Source organism: Prionailurus viverrinus, unplaced genomic scaffold (assembly GCF_022837055.1).
Source record: "Prionailurus viverrinus isolate Anna unplaced genomic scaffold, UM_Priviv_1.0 scaffold_53, whole genome shotgun sequence".
Taxonomy (NCBI): domain Eukaryota; kingdom Metazoa; phylum Chordata; class Mammalia; order Carnivora; family Felidae; genus Prionailurus; species Prionailurus viverrinus.
The window spans coordinates 1,663,184-1,687,451 of NW_025927616.1; the positions used below are offsets into that span (position 1 = coordinate 1,663,184).

Below are 24,268 nucleotides of genomic sequence, written 5' to 3' on the forward strand. Positions count from 1 at the left end.
AAGATAATTGGGCCAGTCAGGTATACAGGAGTAAAAAAAGATATATACAGGAGCCAATAAAAAAGAAGTTTTAAGAATTACAAGTCACTTTTTGAACTTGGGTTTTCAAACTGGAAAGCGTGAGAATCAAATGATACAAACGACTCGGACGAAGGTTTGTGTGTGCGTGTGCGTGCCTCTGGGGGTGTGTGCGCACGCAGCCCTCTGCTCGGGTAAGGGTACGAAGATGCACCTGTCTGACTACCTGTAACCCGGGGCAGCTAAGCGGCACAGCCGGCTGCTGCGTGCGAACGGCACACGTGTGCGCACGCGTGTGCACAGGAGCGGAAGAGCACTCGCTAGGCCCAAGCCCACTCCTCGGCAACAGGTGCCTAACCTAGTGCGGGAAGAAGGCCGTCCCTCCCAAGCCAGCCCGGTGAAGCAGCAATGGCTTACGTCTGCCTCACGACATGGGTCACCTCAAACTTCATTCCTGAGCGAAAGCTCCCTTCAGATAAGGCACGTTCCTCAAAACACACTACGGTGGGTGTAATGCTGTCCCTGAAATTGTAAATTAAAAGACTGCTTCAAACAAAAGAGTTAAAAACAGAAACAAAAACCCCTCTCGTTCACGTTGGAAGAACTGAAGAGGAATTCGTTTTAAGACTCTCATTCTAACCAAATCCCCACTAAGAAGCCAACTCAAAAGCTGCCCAAATCACCTACGTGAGCCCCAACAGTATCACAACATGAAACAGTAGCCGCTGTGGATCCCAAACACCACAAACCAGACTATGGCCTACGGAAACAAAAGTTATGGAAATGTGCAAGTAGTATGTACCACAGCTTGAAAAAGTAATGTAAACATAATGTTGCTTACCACAGAAAATACATCGCAAATTAGTGCTGTCCTGGGTAGCAGCAACCTTGCTCTGGGCTGCAACAGACACCTTGGTGTTAGAAGCTTCAAAGGACAACGGGGCCATCTGAAGAACTTCACACAAACTAAAAGGTGCTTTGAAAGGTTCAAAATGTTTTTATACATACGTCCTATCTAGATCCTCATTCTGGAAGCTCTGTAATTTAATAAAAACGTATCTTCTTTAATATAAATTTGAAAAAGAATTTTTATGTGTAATCTTATTTGTGGAAAAACCCTGTAATAAGCCACAGACCAAACGATGCCCTTAGAGCTTGTTTTCCCTTAGAGCTTGTTTTCCGGGTGACACAATCAGAGAGGGCGATCCATTTACATTTTACGATCATGTTTTAGAAAGTAAATGGAACGGTTTATGAGGTCAAGACCCAAGGCTGAGTTCGTTCCATGGAATTACTGCTCATTTAGAAGACTTGACGGCTGAGAAACATTCTGGAGAAATGCTCACGATGAACTCAGCGTAAGATGGACTCAGTTCCACTAGTTGAAAAAGACAAAAGACGTTGTAAACAGCCTGGAGAAATTAAAGTGTCTTATTAAAGTCACTGACGTAAATCAGAACATCTTCGTTTGCTTTGCACTTTGAAACGCATCAAAAAACTATTGTTTTAAGAAGCCACGTTTTGTTCTTTTTTTTTTCCTCAATGTGTATATATACTTGACAAGATATCATATTAAAAACGTGTGGCCATATCAAACAGTCATTTAATATTTAGGTTATCTACATTAAAATTTACCTTAAGTAATAATGAAATAAATTCCCTTTAAGAGAAAAAACTCAACAAGAAGGTGGTAATTTATGAAAAGGGGAAGAAAGGGTTACATAAAATCAAGGTGATGCTCAAAAGTGGGGTAGAAAAAACAAAATTAGTATTTTTCTTAGGATTACATTAATGACATCGAAAACTTTACATCAATAATTTTCTATAAAATCCCCAAGAAATTCTTTTCAGCATGGGAAATATTTTCCTTCTCCATTGGTATTAACCAAAATCAACGAACAGATTAAAACATACTGGCTTAAGGAAGACTGCATAAAGGCTAACAAGACGGTATTTTAGATTTCCCCTAAACTGTGCTCTTTAGGTAACACGATTCATACTAAAAAAGTCTCCATAGAATCAGAACAAACCAACTTATATTTAAAGATTGTACATCTGAACATGGTAATAAATCTTATATAATCAGGAGAATTTATCATTTTTAGAAATTAGATTTAATATAATCCAATTAAGTTTAAATCTTGCTTTAAAAACAATACATACAGCAGATATTTTCAAACAGAAACAGAACAAATAAGATTGATAAAAGGCACCTTTGCTAAGTACCTCCAACAACCAACCCACTCGAGGCCTGTGAGAGCCGCAGGCACAACATTACTGTAATGACAGAAGAGACCACAGGCATGCATATAACATGTCTACCAAGTCAAGCACATCACTGCAGAGGAGAGAAACGATTTAGGAAATTGTCAATAATTCTATTTCAAGTTTAAACTTTAAAAGAACCTGTCTTACCGATGTCTGTAAATGACACTTCTAATAAAGCCTTTATTAAAATAAACATGCCTGGTCTTCAGCTTTTATTCTTCAGTTCCTTTAATTCATATTCAAAGGAAAAAAGAGTCAGGGAAATATAAAAACTCACAAGGAAAACCTGAGAAATGATGTCGCCTCTGACAGCAAAGAAACTGCCACATTCCAGTACCGATCATTTCGGCAGAGTCATCTGACAAATTGTCAGAATGCAGGTGAACCGTTAGGACTGCGTGAGACAGAACATTTTCAACCAGAAACGTCTGTGCTTGTCACAGTTTACGCTATCACGCCTCACGGTTGCACTTGGGATCCTCAGGCACCTGCTTTCCAGGACCCGTGCTCCCCGCCAGCTCCCGGCCACCTCTCCATCCTACTGCAGTTCCCCTTCCCCGGAGACACTGAATAATTCATTCAGTCACATGCATACGCCTGCAGGCACTTCCTGCTGAACTCTGATGCTCACTGGGGAGGGGGGAGGAGGAGGAGGAGGGAGGAGCGTGAGAAGGAGCACTCACTGTCCGGTGCCGGGAGGCCCGCAGCGGAAGCAGGGTCACGGCTGCCATCAGTACCCCGGGACCGCGCCTGTGCCTCCGCAACAGCGGCTCTCCCCGAGTCGGCCTCGCTGTGAACGGGCTCCGAGCTGGGAGAAGAAAGGACGGGCCCTCCAGGAAAGCATCAACTGAGGAGCAGGTTAAGGGGAATCAAGCAAGCAAAACTGAGCATCTCTATTTGACTTCCGGAGAAGAAAACTGACGACGTGTATCAGCTACTCTGACCACAGGACGGTCTCGTCGTGGCTGCTTGCTCATTTCTAACGTGGTCTGGAAGGCAGCGATCCCTCAGGCTCGGCCTTTCGCCACTCTCTCCCCGGAGGTGTTTGAACGAGTGGCGCAACGGTGAAGGCCGGGTCGGACAGCAGTAGCGAAAATGAGAGGCGGGTCAGATCGATGGGCAGGACTACGTTTTCCCGCTAGATGTGATCACTACAGCAGACCCGTAGCATCCCATCCCACGGCCACTTGTAAAGGGGATATTACCCATCTCATCATTTCTTCTGAGGATTAAATGAGATCGTTTGCTTAAGGCCAGTTTTAATTTGATTTACTCTCTGGAAAGCTGATCTGTCGAGTGAGCACACATCACCAGCTTCCAAATGAGCAGTGTTCATGCTTCTGGCCATCAGTAAGGGCCCCCCGGTATTTCCCTCGTGATTGCAAAGTCCTACTACATACGCTGAAAGGGAATGAAAGCAAACGTGTGTGTGTCTGTTCTAAGGCGTCCAGAACCGAACGCAGGGAGACACTGCGCTGCCTGCGTCAGAAACAACACGAAACAAAAACACGTACCACGGGAATGCCGACTGCTGCAGCCACTACAGAAACAGTATGGAGGGTCCTCAAAAATTAAAAACAGAACTACCCTAACTTCCGGCAATCCCGCTTCCGGGTACATATCCAAAGGAAAGGAAAACATGGTATCCAGGGAATACCCACACTCCTCGGTTTGCTGCAGCCACCACTCACAACGGTCGAGACACGGAAACTACCTGAGACGAAAGAACAAAGAAGATGCAGTGTGTGTGTGTGTGTGTGTGTGTGTGTGTGTGTGTGTGTATAATACTCCATTCCACAACACGATGTGGAACACTACTCAGCCATAAGAGGAAAATCCTGTCATTGGCAACAACATGGATGGACCCTGCGGGCATTATGCTACGTGAAATGAGCCAGGTGGAGAAAGAGACCACGTGGCATCACTTGTACGGTGACTTAAAACAAACAAACACACTTGGGGCGCTTGGGTGGCTCAGGTGGTTGGGCATCTGACTTCAGCTCAGGTCGTGATCTCACAGTTTATGAGTTCGAGCCCCGCGTTGGGCTCTGTGCTGACAGCTCGGGGCCTGGAGCCTGCTTTGGATTCTGGGTCTCCCTCTTTCTCTGCCCCTTCCCCGCTCACACTCGGTCTCTGTCTCAAAAATAAACAAATGTTAAAAAAAAAACAAAACCCACCAAACTCCTAGAAACAGTAGAAAAGTGGTTGCCAGGGCCCGTGGGGGTAAATAGGGAGAGGTTGGTAAAAAGGTACAAACTTTCAGCTGCAAGATGAGTAAAGACTGAGGCTCTAATGTAAAACATGGTGACTACAGTTTCATAGCACTGTACTGTATAAATGAAATTTGCCAACTCTCCAAAATCATAAAAAAACAAAAAAAAAGAGGTAAGATGATGGATGTGTTAACTAACTAGATGGGAGAAATCCTTTCACAATATATACTATATCAGATCATCATGACATACACTTTAAATATCTTACAATTTTATTTTTCAGTAATACCTCAATAAAACTGGATGTATACACGTGGGGTGTGTGTGTGTGTGTGTCAGACTGCAAGCTCCGTGCCAGAAGAGGTGAGAAAAGAGTAAACTGTGTTCAGAGGGATGGCATTTTTAAAGTGGCACTTTAATACATTTTCAAAAAAATTTTCCTCTTAAAATATGTGGTTTTTAACAAAAGAAAATCTTTACCTATCTCCGGAATTGGAGCACCGCGCATCTAAAGCCACACCCGGAACAGCGCCCACAGCCGCACTGCTCTCCCGTCCGTGTGCCGTGTCTCAGGCAACACTGCACATGTGATGGGCTTCCCCTGCCTCTCTTCATCTCTTCCATCTTTCCCCAACTTACGGCCTCAAAGGCATTTTACTTCCTTCTAAGCAAAAACGTGAGTGAGAACAGCTGCTAACAGCTCACAGACTGCCGATCATTTACTAGAGGCCGGAACGGCGACAGTCTCCATGTGCTCCCAGCCCAGCACCCGATCCGCCGTGGAGGCTCTGCCTCCGGCCAAAGAAGCCTCAAGAGTCAACCGGAAGTAGTGGCCCGGTCCTGCCACCTGCTAACACTTGTGTAAAGGCAGGAATGACCCACGTCCCACATCCTCTTCCCTGCAGAGCTGAGCCGTCCAGCAGACCAGCTGACAACCTCCCCCCTGCCTCGGTCACGAAAGGCATTATTATTAAGTATGTGCACGGGCAAGCAGAAGACTATTGTCAAAAACCCGACCAGCGTTTGCTGGAGTACTGGCTAACTCTCCAGCCCGCATGGTGATCTCGGGTGCACAAACTAGAAACCTCGGGCCCTCCGCACCCATTCCTTTCTACTACTACCAGTTAACCTGCTTGCGACCCCGTAATCTCTCGAACGGTCTCCACTGCCACGGGTCATGTTCCATGACCTCTTGTCCACACTGGTGGTTTTCGAAGTGGGACACATTTCTCCAGAATGCTAAACATACACTGGGGTGGGCAAGAGAACAGCATTTCTACTTCTGCTCATTTTTCTCTCATCCTTTTTCTTGCTTTCTTAATGTTTTATCGTGTACTCCGTACGTCCACACCGAAGTGCATATACTGAACCATACACACACCCGGAGCAGGGGAGCAGCTCAAAAACAAAGATACCAGCAGCCTGGGCGATGACGACAGCATCACTGGATGAAGCTGCCCATTCTGATCTCGGTACCTCCCCTTCCCCACGGCAGCCAGTGAGACCCTAACAACCGAACCAGACGGAATTGCCTGCCTTAGTAAAATTTCTTCCGCTGCTTCTCACTGCTCTTAAGATAAATAGCAAACTCCAGTGCCTTCTCTCCGTGACGTGACCACTGCCCATCTCACCCAGTCCATACTCTGTCTCCCGATGGTCCAGGCACACTGGTCTTTCCATCTTTCAGATGTGCTCCCCCTATGTCCCTCCCTCCACAGGGCCACCTCACACACAGAAGGCCCACGCCATTCTTCTCGTGGTGTGGTCGGCGGGAGTATTTCCTTTTGAGCCAACTAGAACTTGCGAGCAGCCAACACTCAACTGGAGTCCCTATTACCCCCAGACAAATAAGAGAACTTCCCCCTTCACCAGGAGCGCTTTCCCCTACTTCAAGTTTTATCATGTATGTTTTTTTCTGTTAGCCACTTAAAAAATCTGAAAGGAGATAATAAGCATAAATATAAACTTAGATAATTATCAGAATTTCTAAGAAAGATGACGAATCTATCTAAAGACTTAGGAGAAAGGTTTTAGTATAATATTGCAATTAGGCAAAGTGGTCCAAACTTACACTTGGATGAGAGAGAGACAGAGAGAATGGACTTGCGACAGCCCACAAAACTGAAGTCGGGTGGGGGTGATGGTAAAGACGTGCAGTTCCGTGGGCAAGGTTCATGGGGGAGGGGGCGCACTCAGTGACATGAGGATGTCTCAGATCATTTGTAAGGAAAGTCACAACTTTGCTCGCTTATCCACATGTAGAGCTGAAAGTCTTGTCACCACGAGAAGTGTTTTCATTCTAAATGTACAATATGGAGACTTTCAAAGACCAAGTCTCTTCCCTACTTTTACGGGAGAAAAAGAACGAACAGAACCAATAAAAGTACACAGTTTCTAAGCTAATGCTCTTGGATGTGGGGAAAAAATGAAGGCAAGGCAATTCTGGGCAGGAAAACTGAGCTCAGAGACAAAAGAGGATGGATGTCAGAGACTTCACCAATCGGTCATGCATTCACCTCTATGTACAGCTTGGCATGGAAAATTACTGCACAATTCTGCTATAACTCACCAAGTTTTTAAATGCTGGGGGTATAAAAAAATCATTCATTCATTCATTCAGAGAGTGCGCTCACACAGGAATGCTAAGGCGGGGGATGGGGGGGTTGGGCGGGGGGGGGGGGAATCTCAAGTAGGCACGCCCAGCACGGAGCCTGATGTGGGGCTCAATCCCACGACCCTGGGGTCGTAACATGAGCCAAAATCAAGCAGCAGACTCTTAACCAGCTGAGCCACCCAGGCACCCCAGAGATTAAGTAATCTCTGCACTCAAAGTGGGGCTCGAACTCACAACCCCGAGATCAAGAGTCGCACGTTCCGCTCACAGAGCCAGCCAGGTGCCTCTAAAATGTTCGGTTTTTTTAAACTAAAGAATCCGTGGAAGGCTTTTTGCTTTGCTCTGTAGCTCTTTATTTTAAAAAACTGCTAAGATCCATGGGGCACCTGGGTGGCTCCGTCGGTGAAGCGTCCGACTTCAGCTCGGGTCACGATCTCACAGCTCCTGGGTTCGAGCCCCGGGGTCGGGCTCTGTGCGGACGGCTCAGAGCCCGGAGCCTGCTTCCGATTCTGTGTCTCCCTCTCTCTCTGCCCCTCCCCTTCTTGTGCTCTCCCTCTCTCTCAAAAATAAACATTAAAAAATTTTTTAACTGCTAAGATTCAGTCATCACTTTTACTGTACACCAGTCACACAACTTTAAAATGAGGAAGCCAACTGCTGAAGCGTGCAAATTCACTGGCACGGTGAAAACAGCACACCTGGACACGGGAGACACGCTGTTTACTAGCATTTACTTATCACACTGCCAGGCAGGACACACGCTCTTAGAAGACGGCTGAACCTTGAAAACATCACACTGACTTCGGTCCTATCGACACAAGGTCCGCCCCGAGTGCCATCTGCGGAAGAGACCAGGGACCCGCTCCCGGTCACCTTCAGGCCAGGCGAGTGTGACTCGAGGCTTCAGCGTAGAAGACCGGTGAGCCTGAGGGAGTAAGGAAAAGGACTTCTTCTAGGGCAGCACCACGGTAAAGAGCAGAACAGGTTTGTAAAGGAACCTCCTCCCTGTAAACGTGTCTCTTCCTACACGAATGACACCGTCATAACCAAATACCCCTGAGAACTTCCAGAAAACAGAAGTCAACTGTTTCCTGCGAGAATTTTCTCAGACGTTGTAGAAGCCCACGGAAACAGCAGGTCTACTCACGAGGACCATTCCCGGTTCCTCCGCATGAGAGTACGCTGTTGGCTCACGCCACCTGACCCCGCCGCTCTGTCCCACGCAGGGGACTCGGGCTGCCTCGCAGACACTTCTGACCACGTCTGTCTTCTCTGCCCAGGTCACAGCCCCTTCGGTCGGCTATTTTAAATTACCCGCTTTTGTCTCCCTCATAGCATGCAACCTAGTACCTTATTAGGAAAACAAATACTTTTCTTCTTTGACATTATGAGACCACCTGCCTCTTAGGAGTTTTTTATGGATTACCGAAACAATATTCTTTACGGATAAAATACCGATTTTAAAGATACCACTGTTTAATACCATCTTCAAAAAATGGATTAGAATTTTCCTATCTTGCCTACAACATAAAACAGGAACGCCCGAGGTTCACCCACACGCACGGCACTAACGTGCTGGATACAAACACAGATGGACAAGCCCACAGCCCACAGGCCACTGCCACACTTCCAGGAGGATGAGAGCATGGCCGACTCCCAACCATTACATCTGCACAGCAGGCCTGGGGGCCACTGTGGGTTGTGACGGTCTCCCCAGAGAAGTGGATCCTACGGTTCATTTCTTACCATTAATGAACAGAATAGACTCTATTCGATTAAAGCTTCTCTCGGGGCTCCTGCGTGGCTCAGTCAGTTAAGCGTCCGACTTCGGCTCAGGTCATGATCTCACGGTTCACGGTTTTGAGTCCCGTGTCGGGCTCTGCGCTGACAGCTCAGAGCCTGGAGCCTGCTTCGGGTTCTGTGTCTCCCTCTCTCTGCCCATTCCCCACTCAGTTTCTCTCTCTCAAAAATAAACAAACATAAAAAAAAAAAAAAAAAAAAAAACCTTTAAAGCTTCTCTCTACCCCCTACATCCGTGTTTACAGATGGAAAAGTCCTATAAAACAGGTATCTGAATTTCTGACATCTAGCAAATGCTTCTCCAATCTACGGGCAACAAGTAGGACTAAAATCAGGACTTCAAGTGAAATAATTGTACATAAATTACTATTCTCAGGCACTGAAACCAGCAAATCATCAAGGATGACATCCTCGGGTCACTGCAGCACAATTAATTAAACTTAGGCTAAATGCAAAATACGCTGAGAAATGCGGTCCCCCGCTAGACCTGCATCAGGTAATGCATTACGAGACGCCTAACCGTCTGACTGCCAGAGAAGCAAAGAAACGAGAACGAGACGTAGACAGACTGTCATGTCTGCCTGACAGCCAACTTCAGGCTAAAGTAACCTTCGGTAAGACCAGGACATGTAAACTAATCAGAAAAGTCCTATCTGTCCCTTTTAGTCATTCGGTCACATCCATCTTGGAGCGGGACAAGGTATCCTGGGCCTACAACGTATGGCGAAGGCCATGCTCGTGAACAGCGCAATATTAGAGTTGAGTTGTGGCCAAGCTGTTTGCTTTCCCAAACAGCAAGTGATCAGGAGCTTGTAAGTCTTGAAGTAACCATTTTCAGTTCATTTATTATAAATAATAATCCCCACATTATATGATCATGTAACCATTCATCTATGATAACATAACCAAGAAGTCACAAATGTACCAGTTAGAAACCAGAAGAACCTGAATTTCTAAGAGGCAGAGCTAGAACAGCAACCACAGACACTCGTGTTGGACAGAAGGTGCTTTCAATCTAATCGCCGGGCAATTTCCATACGTCAGGCACAAAACAGGGCCACCAGACCTGCATTCTCCCTGTCGTTGACAGATGAGGACGACGGGGGATCAGGAGACTGGGATCGGGACTGGGCTCCGCCCACTTCTCCGACTGGTGAAGTCCCACCCTCACACACCCAGCCCCCAGTAAGTCATCCTGATGGCAGGAGAAAAGATACAAAACAGACAAAGAGGGAATAATAACAATAGGAAGAGAGGTTTCTCTGTTATAGGCAAAGCAAGGCTTGTATTGAAGACAGAATCCTGCACTAAAGAAATAAAAAATATGCAATAATCAATTCTCATCCACTAGCCAGTCTTATCCCACAGGCAAGACGTTTTCACTACGCTGCCGGGAAACGCTAAAGAGACGCTGGAAATTCTTTTCTCAGTCAACAGTCTCCCTGATGACGGGTTAGGGCAGTCATTCTCAAAAGTTTTGGTCACGGGGCCCCCAAACTCTCTTAAAAATTACTGAAGCCCCTGAAGAGCATTTGCGTGAGTTACAGCTGCTGTCATTTGCTGTATTAAATAGACAGACAATATTTTTCCACTTTTAACTTCTAGTAATTCACTTTAAAAATAGCAATTAAAAATTATCATTATTATTTTCCAAATAAAAAAATATTAGCTATTAAGACAGCATGCTTTTCTATTTTTACAAATCTCTTTCATGTCTGGTTTAGTAGAACACAGCTGCATTATTCCACTCTCGTTCACATTCGGTGTGTTGTGTGTGGCACGCTGTTCCAGCTGAAGTGTAAGGAAAATGGAGTGCCTTACGGACCCCCTGAAAGGGTCCAGGAGAGGGTCCTCAAGGGTCCTTGGAGCACACTTTTTAGATCCCTGAGTTAGGGCTTTCAATTCAAGATTTCTGATGCTGCAGGTAGTTTAGCCCAAAGAAAAGGAGAATATGGAGAACACTCAGGCAGACCTCAACCCAGGCATCAATCCCTCTCACGACACGACACGACACGACACGACACGACACGACACGACACGAGTGGTAGCTACAAAGTGAACATTCGAACTTCCCCCTGGTGACTAAAAAACTAGATACAGGATAATTCCAAGGATCAGTTAGTGTAAATGCTAGAGGGCAGGGTTATCCCAAACAGATGAGAAGGACGTGATACATGAGTCATTATCATTTGCATGAATCCAACAGTCACTTTCTTGTCCCAGAACTTCAAGGCAGTCCTTGTGGGTGAACGTGAGATCAGAGAGCAGAGGTGCAAAGGGAGGCCCAGGGAACAGAACGTAGCAGAGGCAGCCTTCCAAGAAAATCTGGCTCGGTGTACCCACTGAAAGTGAGGGTACCTACGTACCATGCTGGGGAGAGCTGAGACCCACCACCCAAATCACTTTCCAGAAACCCTCAGTTCCCCCATGGAACCCCAGTTGGGAAGGGCAGAGACACAGGCTGGACACTGAGGCTGCGCGACGGGTGGGGCACAGAAACTAGGAGCCCAGCTCGGCAGCCCCTAGCCTGGTCAACAGCTGGAAACCCTTTGTTACTTTAACCAACACCCTCGACCAGACAGATGTCCAGAGTGAGCCTGTCCAAAGAACTATCTTTCACGAGTAATCAAAGATACATAATGGGTCATGTTTTCAATTCAGGTACTGGGATCGTTTCAACTTTTCTTATCAGTATCTTGGCACAATCACAAAAGCACAAAAAGATCCGAAGATTCCTAAATGTCAACAACAGTCCATTAGAACTTCTGACAGGTTTTAGATTAATTATCTCTACGGAGAGCTGGTAAATTTCAGTCCCAAACAAAGCAGCTCAGGATCTGAATAAGTAGGTGTAACAATGTATGGCACACATTGTTCCCACAACTTTCCAAGACACACAACTTCAGCTGTGTCCCAGTGGTCTTCTGGTGACAGCCTGAAAATCACCGCTCTCATCTGACCAGAATTCTCTTCCATGGAAAAGGACATTCGTATGTAACGCACACGCTAACTCTCTTAATAAATCACTGAACTGTGGGCTTAACATTAACGTATTTGCGCTCTAATTTCATTTTAACGTCTAATAAAGAAGTTAGTAAGTTTCTTTTCCCTACCCTGAGCTACTTGAAAACAAAACTGTGCCCGCGTGCTTTTCTTTCTAGAACCCAGACTCAGGTTCATAGAGAAATCAGCTTTATGCTGAACTACATTTTCATTTCCATGTCTTTCTCTCAAACCGGGGACTTTCTTCATCTGACAGTGGGGCCATTTGGTCTGCAAACACGCCGCCCCCCCAGGCTACAGCGGGCGTGGGGCGTGGGAAACGACCGGCTGGGATTTTCTCATGCACACACTCAACCTAAGGGACACGGTGCTGGGACACGGTGCTGGAACACGGGCTTCCTGCTCAAACTCGCCTGGCCCTCACTGAAATCTCCGGTTTCAGTTTTCCTCTCTTGTCAGGACCCCCAGGCTCCCGCAGCCCCCTTTCCAAACCACCGCCGGTTGCTGGGGTCTGGCTTCATCCACAGGATCCACGTGCTCCCAGCCTCCCACTGAGCGGCATCACGAGGCTCTCAAAGCGATCACACCTACCTTCTGCCCCGGGACAACCCAATCGTTGGCTCCTTCCCTGCCGGGCGGCCTCCCCACCCCGGCACTTACACTGTTACACTGCACGCACTTTTCACACTCAGCTCACAACGCCACCTCAGCAGGAACGCACGCCCAGCTGCTCCGGCGAAAAGCAGCCTCGCTCCCCTTCACGTGGAACTTCTTTCGGATTATAGCTGTGTCTTATCCTACGAGACCAGAAGAAGCCTGGAGGAGATCTGAGTCTAATTACTACCCCTGGCATTTAGATGCACTCATATGATGGATGAATTCGCTAATTTCCTGTGAGGAAATAAAAGCAACGAGGCAGGTCTTCACCAGGGGGTAAAGCCAAGGAAGAAGCTGGAGAAAATTTCAAAGTCTCTCTACCACTTTTTAGTCCTCGAGGTTAATCCACACGGCAGAATTTTCTAGGAATTTATAAATATCGGCGTTCAAAAGTAACACTTTATAGCTCACTACTGCTAGCGCCTTCATCTCCTGTAATTCCCATAACGATATCCTAACACATTCCCACAAGGGAAACCACTTTGGAGAAGGTGCCCGCCAGAGGAGGACACATCTTGGGCTCCAATCGTAAGTGCTTTCCACCGAATCACGAATCACAATAAAAGACCGTGACATTTTACTGAAAGACATAAAGCAAAAAACAAATAAATGAAAGTTCCTTTCTTTCCTATTTTCTCACCCTAAAGTGACTTCCCTCAAAAGCCTCTTAAATGCACTTTGAAGATGCCATTTGAGAAGCAGAGGAGTGGCCTGAGGGCCAGAGGACCCAACCCCAGGCCGCCTCCCTCTGGGTCCTCGGCCTCCTCGGGCCTCCTCCGGGTGTGTCTGTCAGGTTATGCAGGGCCTGAGGGAACCCATGTCTCCCCTGCCAATATTTGTGACTAGAAGCCGGGGTCCCAGTTCCTGCAGATCAACCTCACCTTACTGTGAAGACTGATTTCATAAGCAGAAGAGGGAAGGGCAAAAGTGAAGCAGCAGGTGACGGTGACGCCACCTCCAAAAAGACAGTCCCACCGACCCGACCCCAAACCTGAGGAGCAGCTAATGCTTCCCGTTTCTGAAGGTTATCGTGCGAAAAGAAAAGATAGGACGAAACAGGCAGAGAGGGAGAGATTAGGGCCTGAGGTCCCGGGGGGAGGGGGGGGGCAGAACACGTATTCTGGAGCAATGCTGGGAGCGCTGACCTGGCTGACCTGGCCTAAGGTCCCTCTAAAGAATGTGACAGACCCCACCTGCACCCCCTCAGGTCCCCCTAGGAATCTGACTGAAGACCTGGCTGAAAATAAGGAGTGGCATAAAACCTGCGCCACACCAGGGACCACGTGGCCACAGACGGGAGCTGAGCAGGACTGGACGACCCAGCCCCTGTGGCTGCCCAGCAGTGAGGGATGAGGGGAGACGGATGGGAGCCACCAGAACCTTACAGAACAAGGACCCCTGCCTACTGTCGCGGGCAGTCGCTCTCGCGTGTCCCCTCTCTGGAGCAAGAGCTTCCGTACTCCTCCTTCCTCGTATTCTACTCGAGTCAACTTCTACCTGCTGCTCATTTAACTGTGCCCGCACCTTCCTGGTTCGACGCGGCGAGACAACGAACCTCAGTATGAGGCCGAAGTTCTGCGACAATGGTGACAAGCTTAAGTGACCGAACAAACTAAGTGGAAACTACCACCCAAGGTCACGTGTGGGATCCTCCCAGGGTCCGATCCTGTACGGTTTTCTGGGGGCACTGAAGTGCTCCCAACGCAGGTGTCCCAACCGAATCTGTGCCTCCCCACCACCCCTGTCCCCGTCCGCTTAAGGCCACGTTCACCACGGCCCCTGCCGGACACATGTGGCACCACCTGACCACGGCACAGCCTCGTCCCGACCCGCCCGGCACACCACTGGACAACTGTAAGCGAGTCAGGGCACAGGGCCACGTCACGGCTGTGGCCCGGGCCCAGTCCCCAGACTCGTGCAGGCTGTGCCCCTGCCTCTCACAGGAGGTCACGGCCGACTGTGGGCCACTACAAAGACCACAAGTGACGCATGCGCCCGGTCGGGAGCCGGCGGGCAGCAGGCACCTGATGAACACGTCGTTCCCGCCTCAGCCCTGCTTTAAGGACAAAATGCCGACGGACGGGCATGGAAGGTCATAGTGTCACCTGTGCTCCACTCTGCTCGCTTTTTGCTGGGGCTGTTTCACTTCCGGGGCAGCATCACAGTGGCACCAACCTCCTGCCGGGCAGCCCTTCCCGTCCTAAAGCACCCACCTGGTCACAGGAGCACTCACCCAGTGTCCCCCAGCCCGGCACCGAGTCGCAGGCCCTCCCAGCCTCCCCGACTTCTCCCTCGGGGTCCCCTCCTCCATAACCCCTTGCGCCCAGGCCACCACACGTCTCTTTGTTGTTTCCCAATTTCCCCAAGTTCCAATGCCCCCAACCCCATCTAGAATGTTCTACCACTCATGAGGCCTACTCATTCTTCAAAACATAACTCAAGTGTCATCTTCTCTTTAAATCCCCCCCTTTGACCCTGGAACCTTCTCGGGCATTCCAAAGGCCTTTCTGCATACTTCACTCACAGCACTTCCACACCGTGTGCCAACGAGCCGCTCTCGTTTCCAGCAGCTCCGGCCAGACTGGAAGCCCAGGGGCCGGGGACAGGCTTCTCTGGCGAGAACATTCCCAGTGCCTGGCACAGACCCTGTGCTCAAAACGTACAGGACAGCTTCTGCAACATGACCTCACTGTTGTCCTGTGGATACTGCCACCTTCAGGACTGAAAACTTCAGGACTGAAAGTGTCGCTGGTAACTTAAGATATTTCTAGAAACTTTGTGAGATTTTTAAAATCCAATTAATTCCAAAGCATATCTCAAAAATATTAAAAAATGCTGAGATAAAATTCATATAAATGCTCCCATTGAAAGATATATCAGACCAAGTTTCGAGCAAAAAAAAAAAAATTAATGGAATCTCTCTATATTAAATGTTTTAAAAAATAAAAAAAAATTTTTTTAAACATGAGGATCTCTTGGACTGTGGTCCCATCTTCAACAGCCATAAAATAATATCTATCAAAAACAGTCTTAGTTAATGGTAAGGTATTTGAAGGTGTTCCTTCTACAAAGGTATGCTTAATCTTGGTTGAAAAGAACAAAAGCAGAACATACTTGCTGGTTTCAGTCTGATTTTCCTTTTAAACAAGTGAGTTTAAAAGATTATTTCCTATTTTCAAATGACCTGAACCTTTCTCAAAAACAGATTGTGCAAATTTACCTCCACTAATCATCACAAGGACTAACTGTGTATTTTATGTAATCCACAACTATTATCTGCAAAACTGTTATAAATGTACTTGACAAATAACACAGAAATGAAAAATAATCAGTCTGGATAACACATTTTGAACGTAACTCTTTAAAATCGAGTCTACGTCCGTTAGAGAAAGGAGACCGAGAAACTGTAACATTTGGTATAAAAGAATGAAGCCTAATTCAATTCTTTTTCAAGAATGTTAGAACATGTGATTTGTGTTTTTTAAATTCCAAATATAACTGGCTGTATTTAGCACCTCCTGTACTTTCCAGTATATTAGATAATTGCACAGCAAGTTAAAAACAAAATAAAGGAAAACATTCCTGCCACCCTCCCTTTTCATAAAAGAGATGGAAATATCACACACACACACACACACACCCCCCACACAGAGTACCTTATAAAGGTCAGTATGAATAGCCCCAAAGAAAGCTGTTTTTTAATTTAAAAAAAAATTTTTTTGAGGGTTTAGAGGACTCGGGGGCAAGGGAGAGAGAAAGGAAAACCGGGCTATTGCGGGTTTTGGCAGAACGGACGGGTTAGTGACCGCTGCCCCCGCTTGGCGCCTCGGCGGCCAGGGGCCCCGACCCCCACGTAGGTCAGAGCGGCTTCACGGTCTCGTCTGTGTGTGCGCTGGGTTTCTGAAGAAGACGTTGTCTGAACAAAGGTGTGTATGACTTTAACAAGCCTAAAACTCACTCGGAAGGATAAACCGGTATTCCGTGGCTAATACTGACATTAACAGCTAAGCAGCAAACAAAGAAACACAAGTATCCAATATAGAAAAGTGGTTTTAAAAAGTGCTAACCGTGAAGAAGCAGGAAGACGGGGATCTGCAGTCGCTTTACCTTTAGGAATGTTTATTTCTGTTGCTTCTGATCAGAGATTTATTGGGCATATTGTTTGCGTAGGGAGGGGACACACAAGTTAAGCTTTTTCGACTTGGTTTTGGCAGGAAGACAATGGATGGTTTCAGCAAGGAACTGGCTGTGGACCCAGAGCAAACAGCTGTGGAAGGCAAGGCATGCCCCAGATGAGAGGGGACATTACTGGGGGTGTTTGCTTAGGTGGCTGGGAGGGGCCCCCTGAAGAATACTGGGGTGATACGTCCGGATCCCAGTTTGGAGATCCACGGAAAAAATTTTACCCTTCTGCTTCCTAGCATCTGAATCCTCCTGTGCCTCCGTTTCCAAGCCAATTAATTAATGCCATCAAAGATCAGAAATTACCGTTTATCTATAGTAATTTATGAAAAAAGTCATTTCCTAAAAAGATCAGACTATAAAGAACACGATCCATCTCACATGCTTTGTTTTCTCTAATGAAACTGCCATCAAACCAAGGGCCTCTGTGCCCTGACAGGGGCCACGATGCAGGGAGACAGTTAAGACGGGCCAGCCTGTCCTAACGACCTCTCCGTCGCCTCAGCCCACGGCAGTACAGGCTCAGGCTGCGACACAGAAGAGAACAAAACTTCAAGACCAACTGAGAAGACTCTGCTAAATGTTTCTGCCTTACCAAAATGTTTGTAGCTAGTGAGATGATGGGCGATCTTCGGAAATTACAAGAAAATGTAATTGAGTCTCTCCACATTAAGACTCATTAATTTCAAAAGATCCAGATCAGAAGAAACAACATTAATTAGCATTTGCCTTTCGAAAGCCAACTATCGGACTACATGCTGATAAAAACAATCCTTTCCATTTAATTAAAAAAAACCTGGGTGACAAGATAAAAAGCAATCCTTTTAACCACTTCGATAGCATTCAGTTCCTAATGTAAGTCCACCGACACTCTTCTGAAGGTTGAGAAATAAAAATACTGCTCGTCTGTTTTAAACACAGCGAAGCCGAATGTCACTGTCTACATACCCCCTCCACACTCTGGTCCTTGGATTATGTGTTATGCAGCTGGCCTCTTCGTGGGATGCGAAGGGTCACAACTCTGGCTTCTTCCCTAGGGTGAGACCATGACGAGAGAGGAGCAGCACTGTGCCCGCGACAGCGCCCCCAAGGGACCCCCACCGGCGGCACTCGGACCATCCACACCCAGGACCGTGCACACCGGCAAGCGATCCCATGCTATCTTCCGCACTTAGTGACAAATCAGAGGCTCCAGAGGCCCATTTTCTCAGATCGACAGGATGTAAGAGCTATGTACAGATTATCTGCAGAAATCTTAATTTCCTCAAAAGATCTAACATAAACCATCTACAGGCATAAGAACGTAGTTTCGGCAAGATTCCCAACTGTCTTCTTGCTCTGAAATTCGTATCTGAAATAGACTAACACATGGGCTAGATAAGGCATGGTATAAATAAGGTATCTAACATATCTATGCTAGGTTTTCAAACTCTGTACCTTCAACAGAATATCCAAAGTTAATCTCTCTCCCCTCTTAAAATACACAAATTTTGTTGATAGCACATTCATATCATCAAGATCACTACTAACAACACAACAAAGGCGAGAATAATTGTACTTCTATTGTTTTACATAAGACACTTACTTTCAGAATATAAAACCTATCTCCCCAAAGAGATAACCACACATTGGTGTATTTCGTTTTCGATTCTGTGGACCAAAATTAAAACACAGCTTGTCTCTGATACCTGTATAGTTTTAAATCCTGGGCTTTTACAGTGAATTATCTCTGCAGATCTTTAACCATCATCAAGTGTCAGAGGAAATGCAATTCATGGCTTGCACCACCTGAGGGCACTCCTAAAAACCTTTAAACAACTTCCAGAATCCAGTTCTTGCCTACTAGGATGAGGGAAACCCAGTCCTACTTGAGGCTCATGGGCTCAGTAGTGGCTTCAAAAACGTGTTTCAGAAAACACTTGTGTCTTCATACGAGGTGCGATGATAAATACATGTAATTTCTATCCACTGCACGTTCTCTGAGCCTCACATCCGTGCAACAAAAGCTGAGGTTCTAGAGAAGAATGAGCATAACTCATTTACAAATGACAGGGTTACAAATTTACTAACTAACCAATCTCATTAAGACTATCTTCAGGCTCTACGTTTAGCATCAACAAACAAAAGTTCACCTTTCTGTGGAAAACAACAAAAATTCAAGAATTATTTCAAATCTATTTAACACATACACACACATGGCACCTCGGTTCAAGGAAATGAGTAAGCCTGGACACCGTACCTGTTTCCTGTGAATTCAACACCTCTAAGGCATGCATCATGGCACTTGCGAAGACATTGGCATCCTCCTTGCTGCCAAAGTTGAGGCCATACACCTGTCTGGCGTCTCGCCACTGGTGGAAGGTCTGTGTAGCTTGATTGTACTTCAACCCTTTAGGAATGGCACAGTTTATCACGACCTAAAAGACAGTAATTCCTTATAGAGTCAACCCAGTAAGTGGCAATATCAACAAATCCTGATTGGATAGACTCATTCAAAACTGGTCCTGATGGACCTTGGCCAAAACAAAACAAAACGAAAGAAAACTGGTTACAACAACTATCAATGGTAAAATCAGCCTGTAAAAATAACAGTCTGACGGAAGTGAGCTGTCTGATGGTTACAAAGGTCTGGCCTTTAAACAGTAAATCAGCAGGACAAAAGAAAATCCGTATCTTCGTTAAATATATTTTTAACACGTTTATTAAAACATTATCGGGGCGCTTGGGTGGCTCAGTCGCTTGAGCGTCCGACTTCGGCCCAGGTCATGATCTCGCGGTCCGTGAGTTCTAGCCCCGCATCGGGCTCTGTGCTGACAGCTCAGAGCCTGGAGCCTGTTTCGGATTCTGTGTCTCCCTCTCTCTCTGCCCTTCCCCCGCTCATGCTCTGTCTCTCTCTGTCAAAAATAAACAAACATTAAAAAAAATAAAAAATAAATAAAGCATCATCAATTCAGAAAGCATACAAAACGTAAGCACGTATCTCAGTGAACGTTCCCACGTAGCCAAAATCCTGATGGAGAAATAGGATGTTAACACCAGAAACCTCCTTCCTAAATGCTCCACCTCCCAAAGGCTCTAGCGCAGTTCCACCTCCCAGATCAGGCCTGCAGCTTTCTGAACTTCACGGCACATGACTCAAGTACAACTGTGTGTGGGCGTCATCGGTCCGCTGCGAGCGGCTGTGCTTTGTCCTCTCCCGCTGCTGCTGCTCGGTGGCACTCCATCGTACAGACCATGCCTATTGACCTATCCTCCCAGTACTGGACATTTGGATTACTTGCAGCTCAGCGCTATTAAAAGCAGTGATGTCACGAACATCCCGCACGTCTTCCGTCTTCCAGTACATGAGCACCCACTCTGTCGGGCGTATACCCGGGAGCGGGGTGGTCACGGGCCAAAGATACGTTCGGCTTCAGCGAAAAACTCCACGTGGCATTCCAAACTGGGTCTGCCAATTTTCACTCCCCTGGCAGCATGCGACAGCTTGCACGAGTGCACAAACAACACCACGTTATTGGAACTGTATTTCTCTGATCACTAATGAGATTTAGTGCTTTTTCATGTTGTAACGGCGCTCTGGATACCTTCTTTTATCAACACTGCTTTAATTAAATCTCTTGCCCGTTTTTGTACTGAGCCATCCATCTTTTTCTTTATTGATTTGTAAGAGTCCTTTATATATTCTGAACAAGACCCCCGTTACCTGTGCTGCAAATATCTTCTCCCCTAACGGTGTCTTCCGATGAATGGAGGTTCTTAACTTTTATCCGGTCCAAATTAGCCTTCCTTTCCTTTCACAGTTAATGCTTTTATAACCTGCTTAAGAAGTGTTTCTCAGTCCCAAGACCATGAAAATACTATCCCGTGTTATTTTAGGAGCTTTATCATTTTAACTTCCAGAGTTACATCTCCAATCCACCCGCAGACGGTTTAGGCCTCTGGTGTGAGAGAAGGCTCGAGTTTCCTTCCCAGGATGGCCGTCCAATCGATCCGGCACTATTAACCGTGCTTCAGGTTTCTACTTTCCACAAATCAGGTGGCTGAACAGCTCCATTTTGTTCTACTGGTCAGATGCCCACCTGTGAGCCAAAAGGAGAGTGTCTCCCTCATCGTAGGCTTCTCCTAAGCCTTGACTGCCGCTGGAGTGCTGTCCTCCTTACTCTGCCCTTCATTCTTCCAGGGCTATCTTCAATCCTGTGTGCGGCCACGGCTCTGTATTCACACGATTCGTTCTGTGTCGGTTATGCCATCTGCCAGTCTCTGCTTTTCACTGGAGTGTCCAGTCCACTTACGATGTTTCATATAAATGTGCGTCTAAATCCATCCTGCCTTCTTTTGGACTTAATTATTATTACCCTTCTGCCAGCTCTAGTCACACCGCTGTTGTGCTAGCGGCTGCCCTAGAGATCACAACAGGCACCAAAACATGACTGTCACACTTATGCAACAGCTGATCGCTTAGGATTTGCCCACATTTACACTTTCTGCTGCATTTTATTCCTCCTGCCCTCTCCAGGCTTCTGAGGGGACCCTTTCTGATCCCAAAAAACACGCTTTAGAACGTCAATTTCTTTCGATGCAAATCTCCTCGTGATGAATTCTCTCCATTTTTGTCAGAAAGTGTCTTTAATTCACCTTCATTTTTGGAGAGGATTTCTATCAGGTACAGAATTTGAAGGGGTCACTTGTTTTCTTCCAAGCCCAGTACCTTCCTAGCTCTTGCTGGTTCTGCCACTGGTCAGCTGGTCAGTCAGCTGACCACTCTCGCTCGCTTCAGTCTTGTTTCCACTGGCAGCCCGCAGGCCTCACGCTGCGAGGCGTGAGCGTCCGGTGTTCGCGACGGGACAGGTTTAGATGGTTTTCTTTCCATTTACCTACTTTAGGTCTACAGCATCTCTAAGTTGACATTCTATTACAAACTTGAAAATTCTTGTTCATGATCTCCTCAGTTTTTCTTCTGCCCTCCATCGTCTCCTCTCCTTCGGGCCCCCAATTACACACACAATTTCCACTATATTCACTAGGTCTTTTTTCCCTTAATCCCCTTCACCTCTTTCGCCCAACCCCCCACCCCCGCCCACCCCCATTTATTCTCAAGATTCACGAGCCTTTGTTTTTTAGATTCCACATGTAAGTGAAACCCTATGGTATTCATCTTGTCCCTACCCTCCAGATCCATCCCGGTCGTTGCAAATGGCACGGTGTCTTTCTGTGTACCTGGCGGAGTAATCCTGTGTTGGTCACGTGTCCCAAATCCACTGTATCCTCGGACCTAGGATTTGGGCCTGGGTAGGGCCAGAGCCATGGCTGGGTTAGGGTTCGGACCCAGGAGAAGACAGGGGCCTATCCACCCACAGTGCAGAGACCTCTCCAGAGGGCAGAGTTGAAGGCAAGGGTCACAGTTTCTGTTTTAGGACCACACTGAGGTTTGGGTTAAGACTAGATTTTCGCTCAGGGGCACCTGGGTGGCTCAGTCGGTTAGGCGTCCAACTTCGGCTCAGGCCACGATCTCGCGGCTCATCAGTCCAAGCCCCGCTTCGGGCTCTGCGCTGACAGCTCAGAGCCTGGGGCCTGCTTCAGATTCTGTGCCTCCCTTTCCCTCTGCCCCTCCCCTGCTCACGCTCCGTCTCTCTCTCAAAAATAAACAAACAAAGATTAGATTTTTGCTCAGAATCATACTCTCCAGTTCCATCCATGTCACTGCAAACAGCAATGTCCTTCTGTGCTCCTGGCTGCGTAACATTCCACCGTGTACACATACGTCTTCTCTGTCCATTCGTGTGTCAGTGGACACCTGGGTTACTTCCACATTTTGGCTACTGTAAGTATTGCTGCAATAAACGTAGGGGTACATATATCTTTTGGAATTAGTTTTTGTTTCCCTGGGTCTCTTAAGCTCTTTTTTACACGCCCATCTTTTTCTCTCCCCGAGTGTCTTAGCTTCAGTCTGAACATTTTCTTATGATCTGTCTTCCAGTTTACGAATTCTTTTTAGCTGTTACTAATTTGTCGTCATAGTCATCACTGACCCGTCAGTATCAGTTATTCTTCAATTCTGAAATGTCCTTTGGTTCTTTTTTCAAGCTTCCAGTTCTCGGCTGAAATTCTCACCTTTGTGCTATTTCCCTGAATATATTTAGTATTAGTTATTTTAAAGTCAATTTCTGATAATTCAGCTAACTGGATGGACTCCCAGTGGATCTGTTCTATTACTGCTCCTCTTGTCTCCTCACATGCCTGGTTACTTTGACCTAATGCCAGACATTGTGCGTGGACAACTGTATGGAAAGTCTGAGACCCACAATGATGCTCTAGTTTTCCAGGGAAGATTTATGTTTGCTTCTGGCAAGCAGCTAGGAAACTAACAATCTGAAGTCAACTTCATCCAACAGTGAACGAAGTGATTACAGGCTGGGTTTCAGTTCCCATAAAGGCCAGCCTCACTCCGAGTCAAACCTCTTCCCACAGGACAGGGCTTCTGGGTCCCACATCACAGCCTGGGGATTACCAAGAAAGCTCTCCCCTCATTAGCAGGCCCTAACTTTGGATTTTTGTTCTGCTGGTCCCAGGAGTCTGCCAAAAGCTCTGCTCAGTCCTCTTTCAAAACCAAGACATGACTCAGAGGTCTGAAGCTGGGCTCACTTCTCTGGTTCTCACTTCTTTCTGATCTTGGACCCAGAATTCTTCTTTGTCATGTAGGCTCTCCAAACACAGTTTCTTCTTAACATTCTGTCCAATGGTTTTAGTTCTCACAGAGAAGCTCTATGTTACCTCATCTACCAATACCCAAACTTGAAATTATTTTTAAAATATGGCCTTATATTATAAAATGTATAAAATATGAAGACCTTATACTAAGTGAAATAGGCCAGACATAAATCGACAAATACCGTCTCATTCCACTTATCTGAAATACCTGTAATAATCAAACTCATTAAAAAAAAAAAGAGGAAAAAAAAAAAAAGATAGAATGAAGGCTGCCAGGGACTAAGGAAGAGGAACACAGGGACTTCCTATTTAACGGGTTTGGAGTTTCAGTGTGGGAGGACGAAATGGTTCTGGAGATGAACAGGGGTGATGCTCAATACTGTGAAGGCACTTAATGCCACTGAATCGTACACTTAAAACTGGGTAACATGGGAAATTTTACATTGTGTGCACTTTACCATAATTTAAAAGAGGATGGCCTTTTGTCATGTGATGTTTATAAGCATCGAGGTGGGGGGCCACACACAAGCCATCCATAAAGGTGTAAGTCTCACCGCAAGGTGGGTCTGTATCCCTACTTGGCAATCGGTCTGAAAAGCTCAGGCAAAAAAAAAACAAAACAGCCACATTCACTTTTTGTTCAGGAACAGAATGTTAAGAGAAGGGGGGGAGATTGTTAACTTAAATCACATTATGTCATCACTGGTTCACTTTCTCCACTGTGAGAAATTTAACACGTTCATTCAATTGCTTCATTCATTTTTAACTTTCAAGGGTAGGCAGTGCCATACATCACCTCGAGAAA

The 24,268-nt window shown here is 46.5% G+C and overlaps 1 protein-coding gene across 8 annotated transcripts in view; it reads right to left on the bottom strand.

Moving 5' to 3' along the window:
• Positions 1 to 24,268, bottom strand: part of ENAH (ENAH actin regulator) — a 137,425-nt gene that overhangs the window by 40,444 nt on the left and 72,713 nt on the right. For 5 of the 8 annotated variants that reach the window (XM_047848117.1, XM_047848120.1, XM_047848118.1 and 2 more), the window contains exons 3-4: positions 18,995 to 19,172; positions 860 to 916 (exon numbers count right to left, since the gene is read on the bottom strand). In XM_047848117.1, the coding sequence (XP_047704073.1) occupies positions 860 to 916; positions 18,995 to 19,172 (235 nt within the window). The remainder of the gene's footprint in view (positions 1 to 859; positions 917 to 18,994; positions 19,173 to 24,268) is intronic. The other 3 variants (XM_047848122.1, XM_047848121.1, XM_047848116.1) reach the window with 1 other exon arrangement.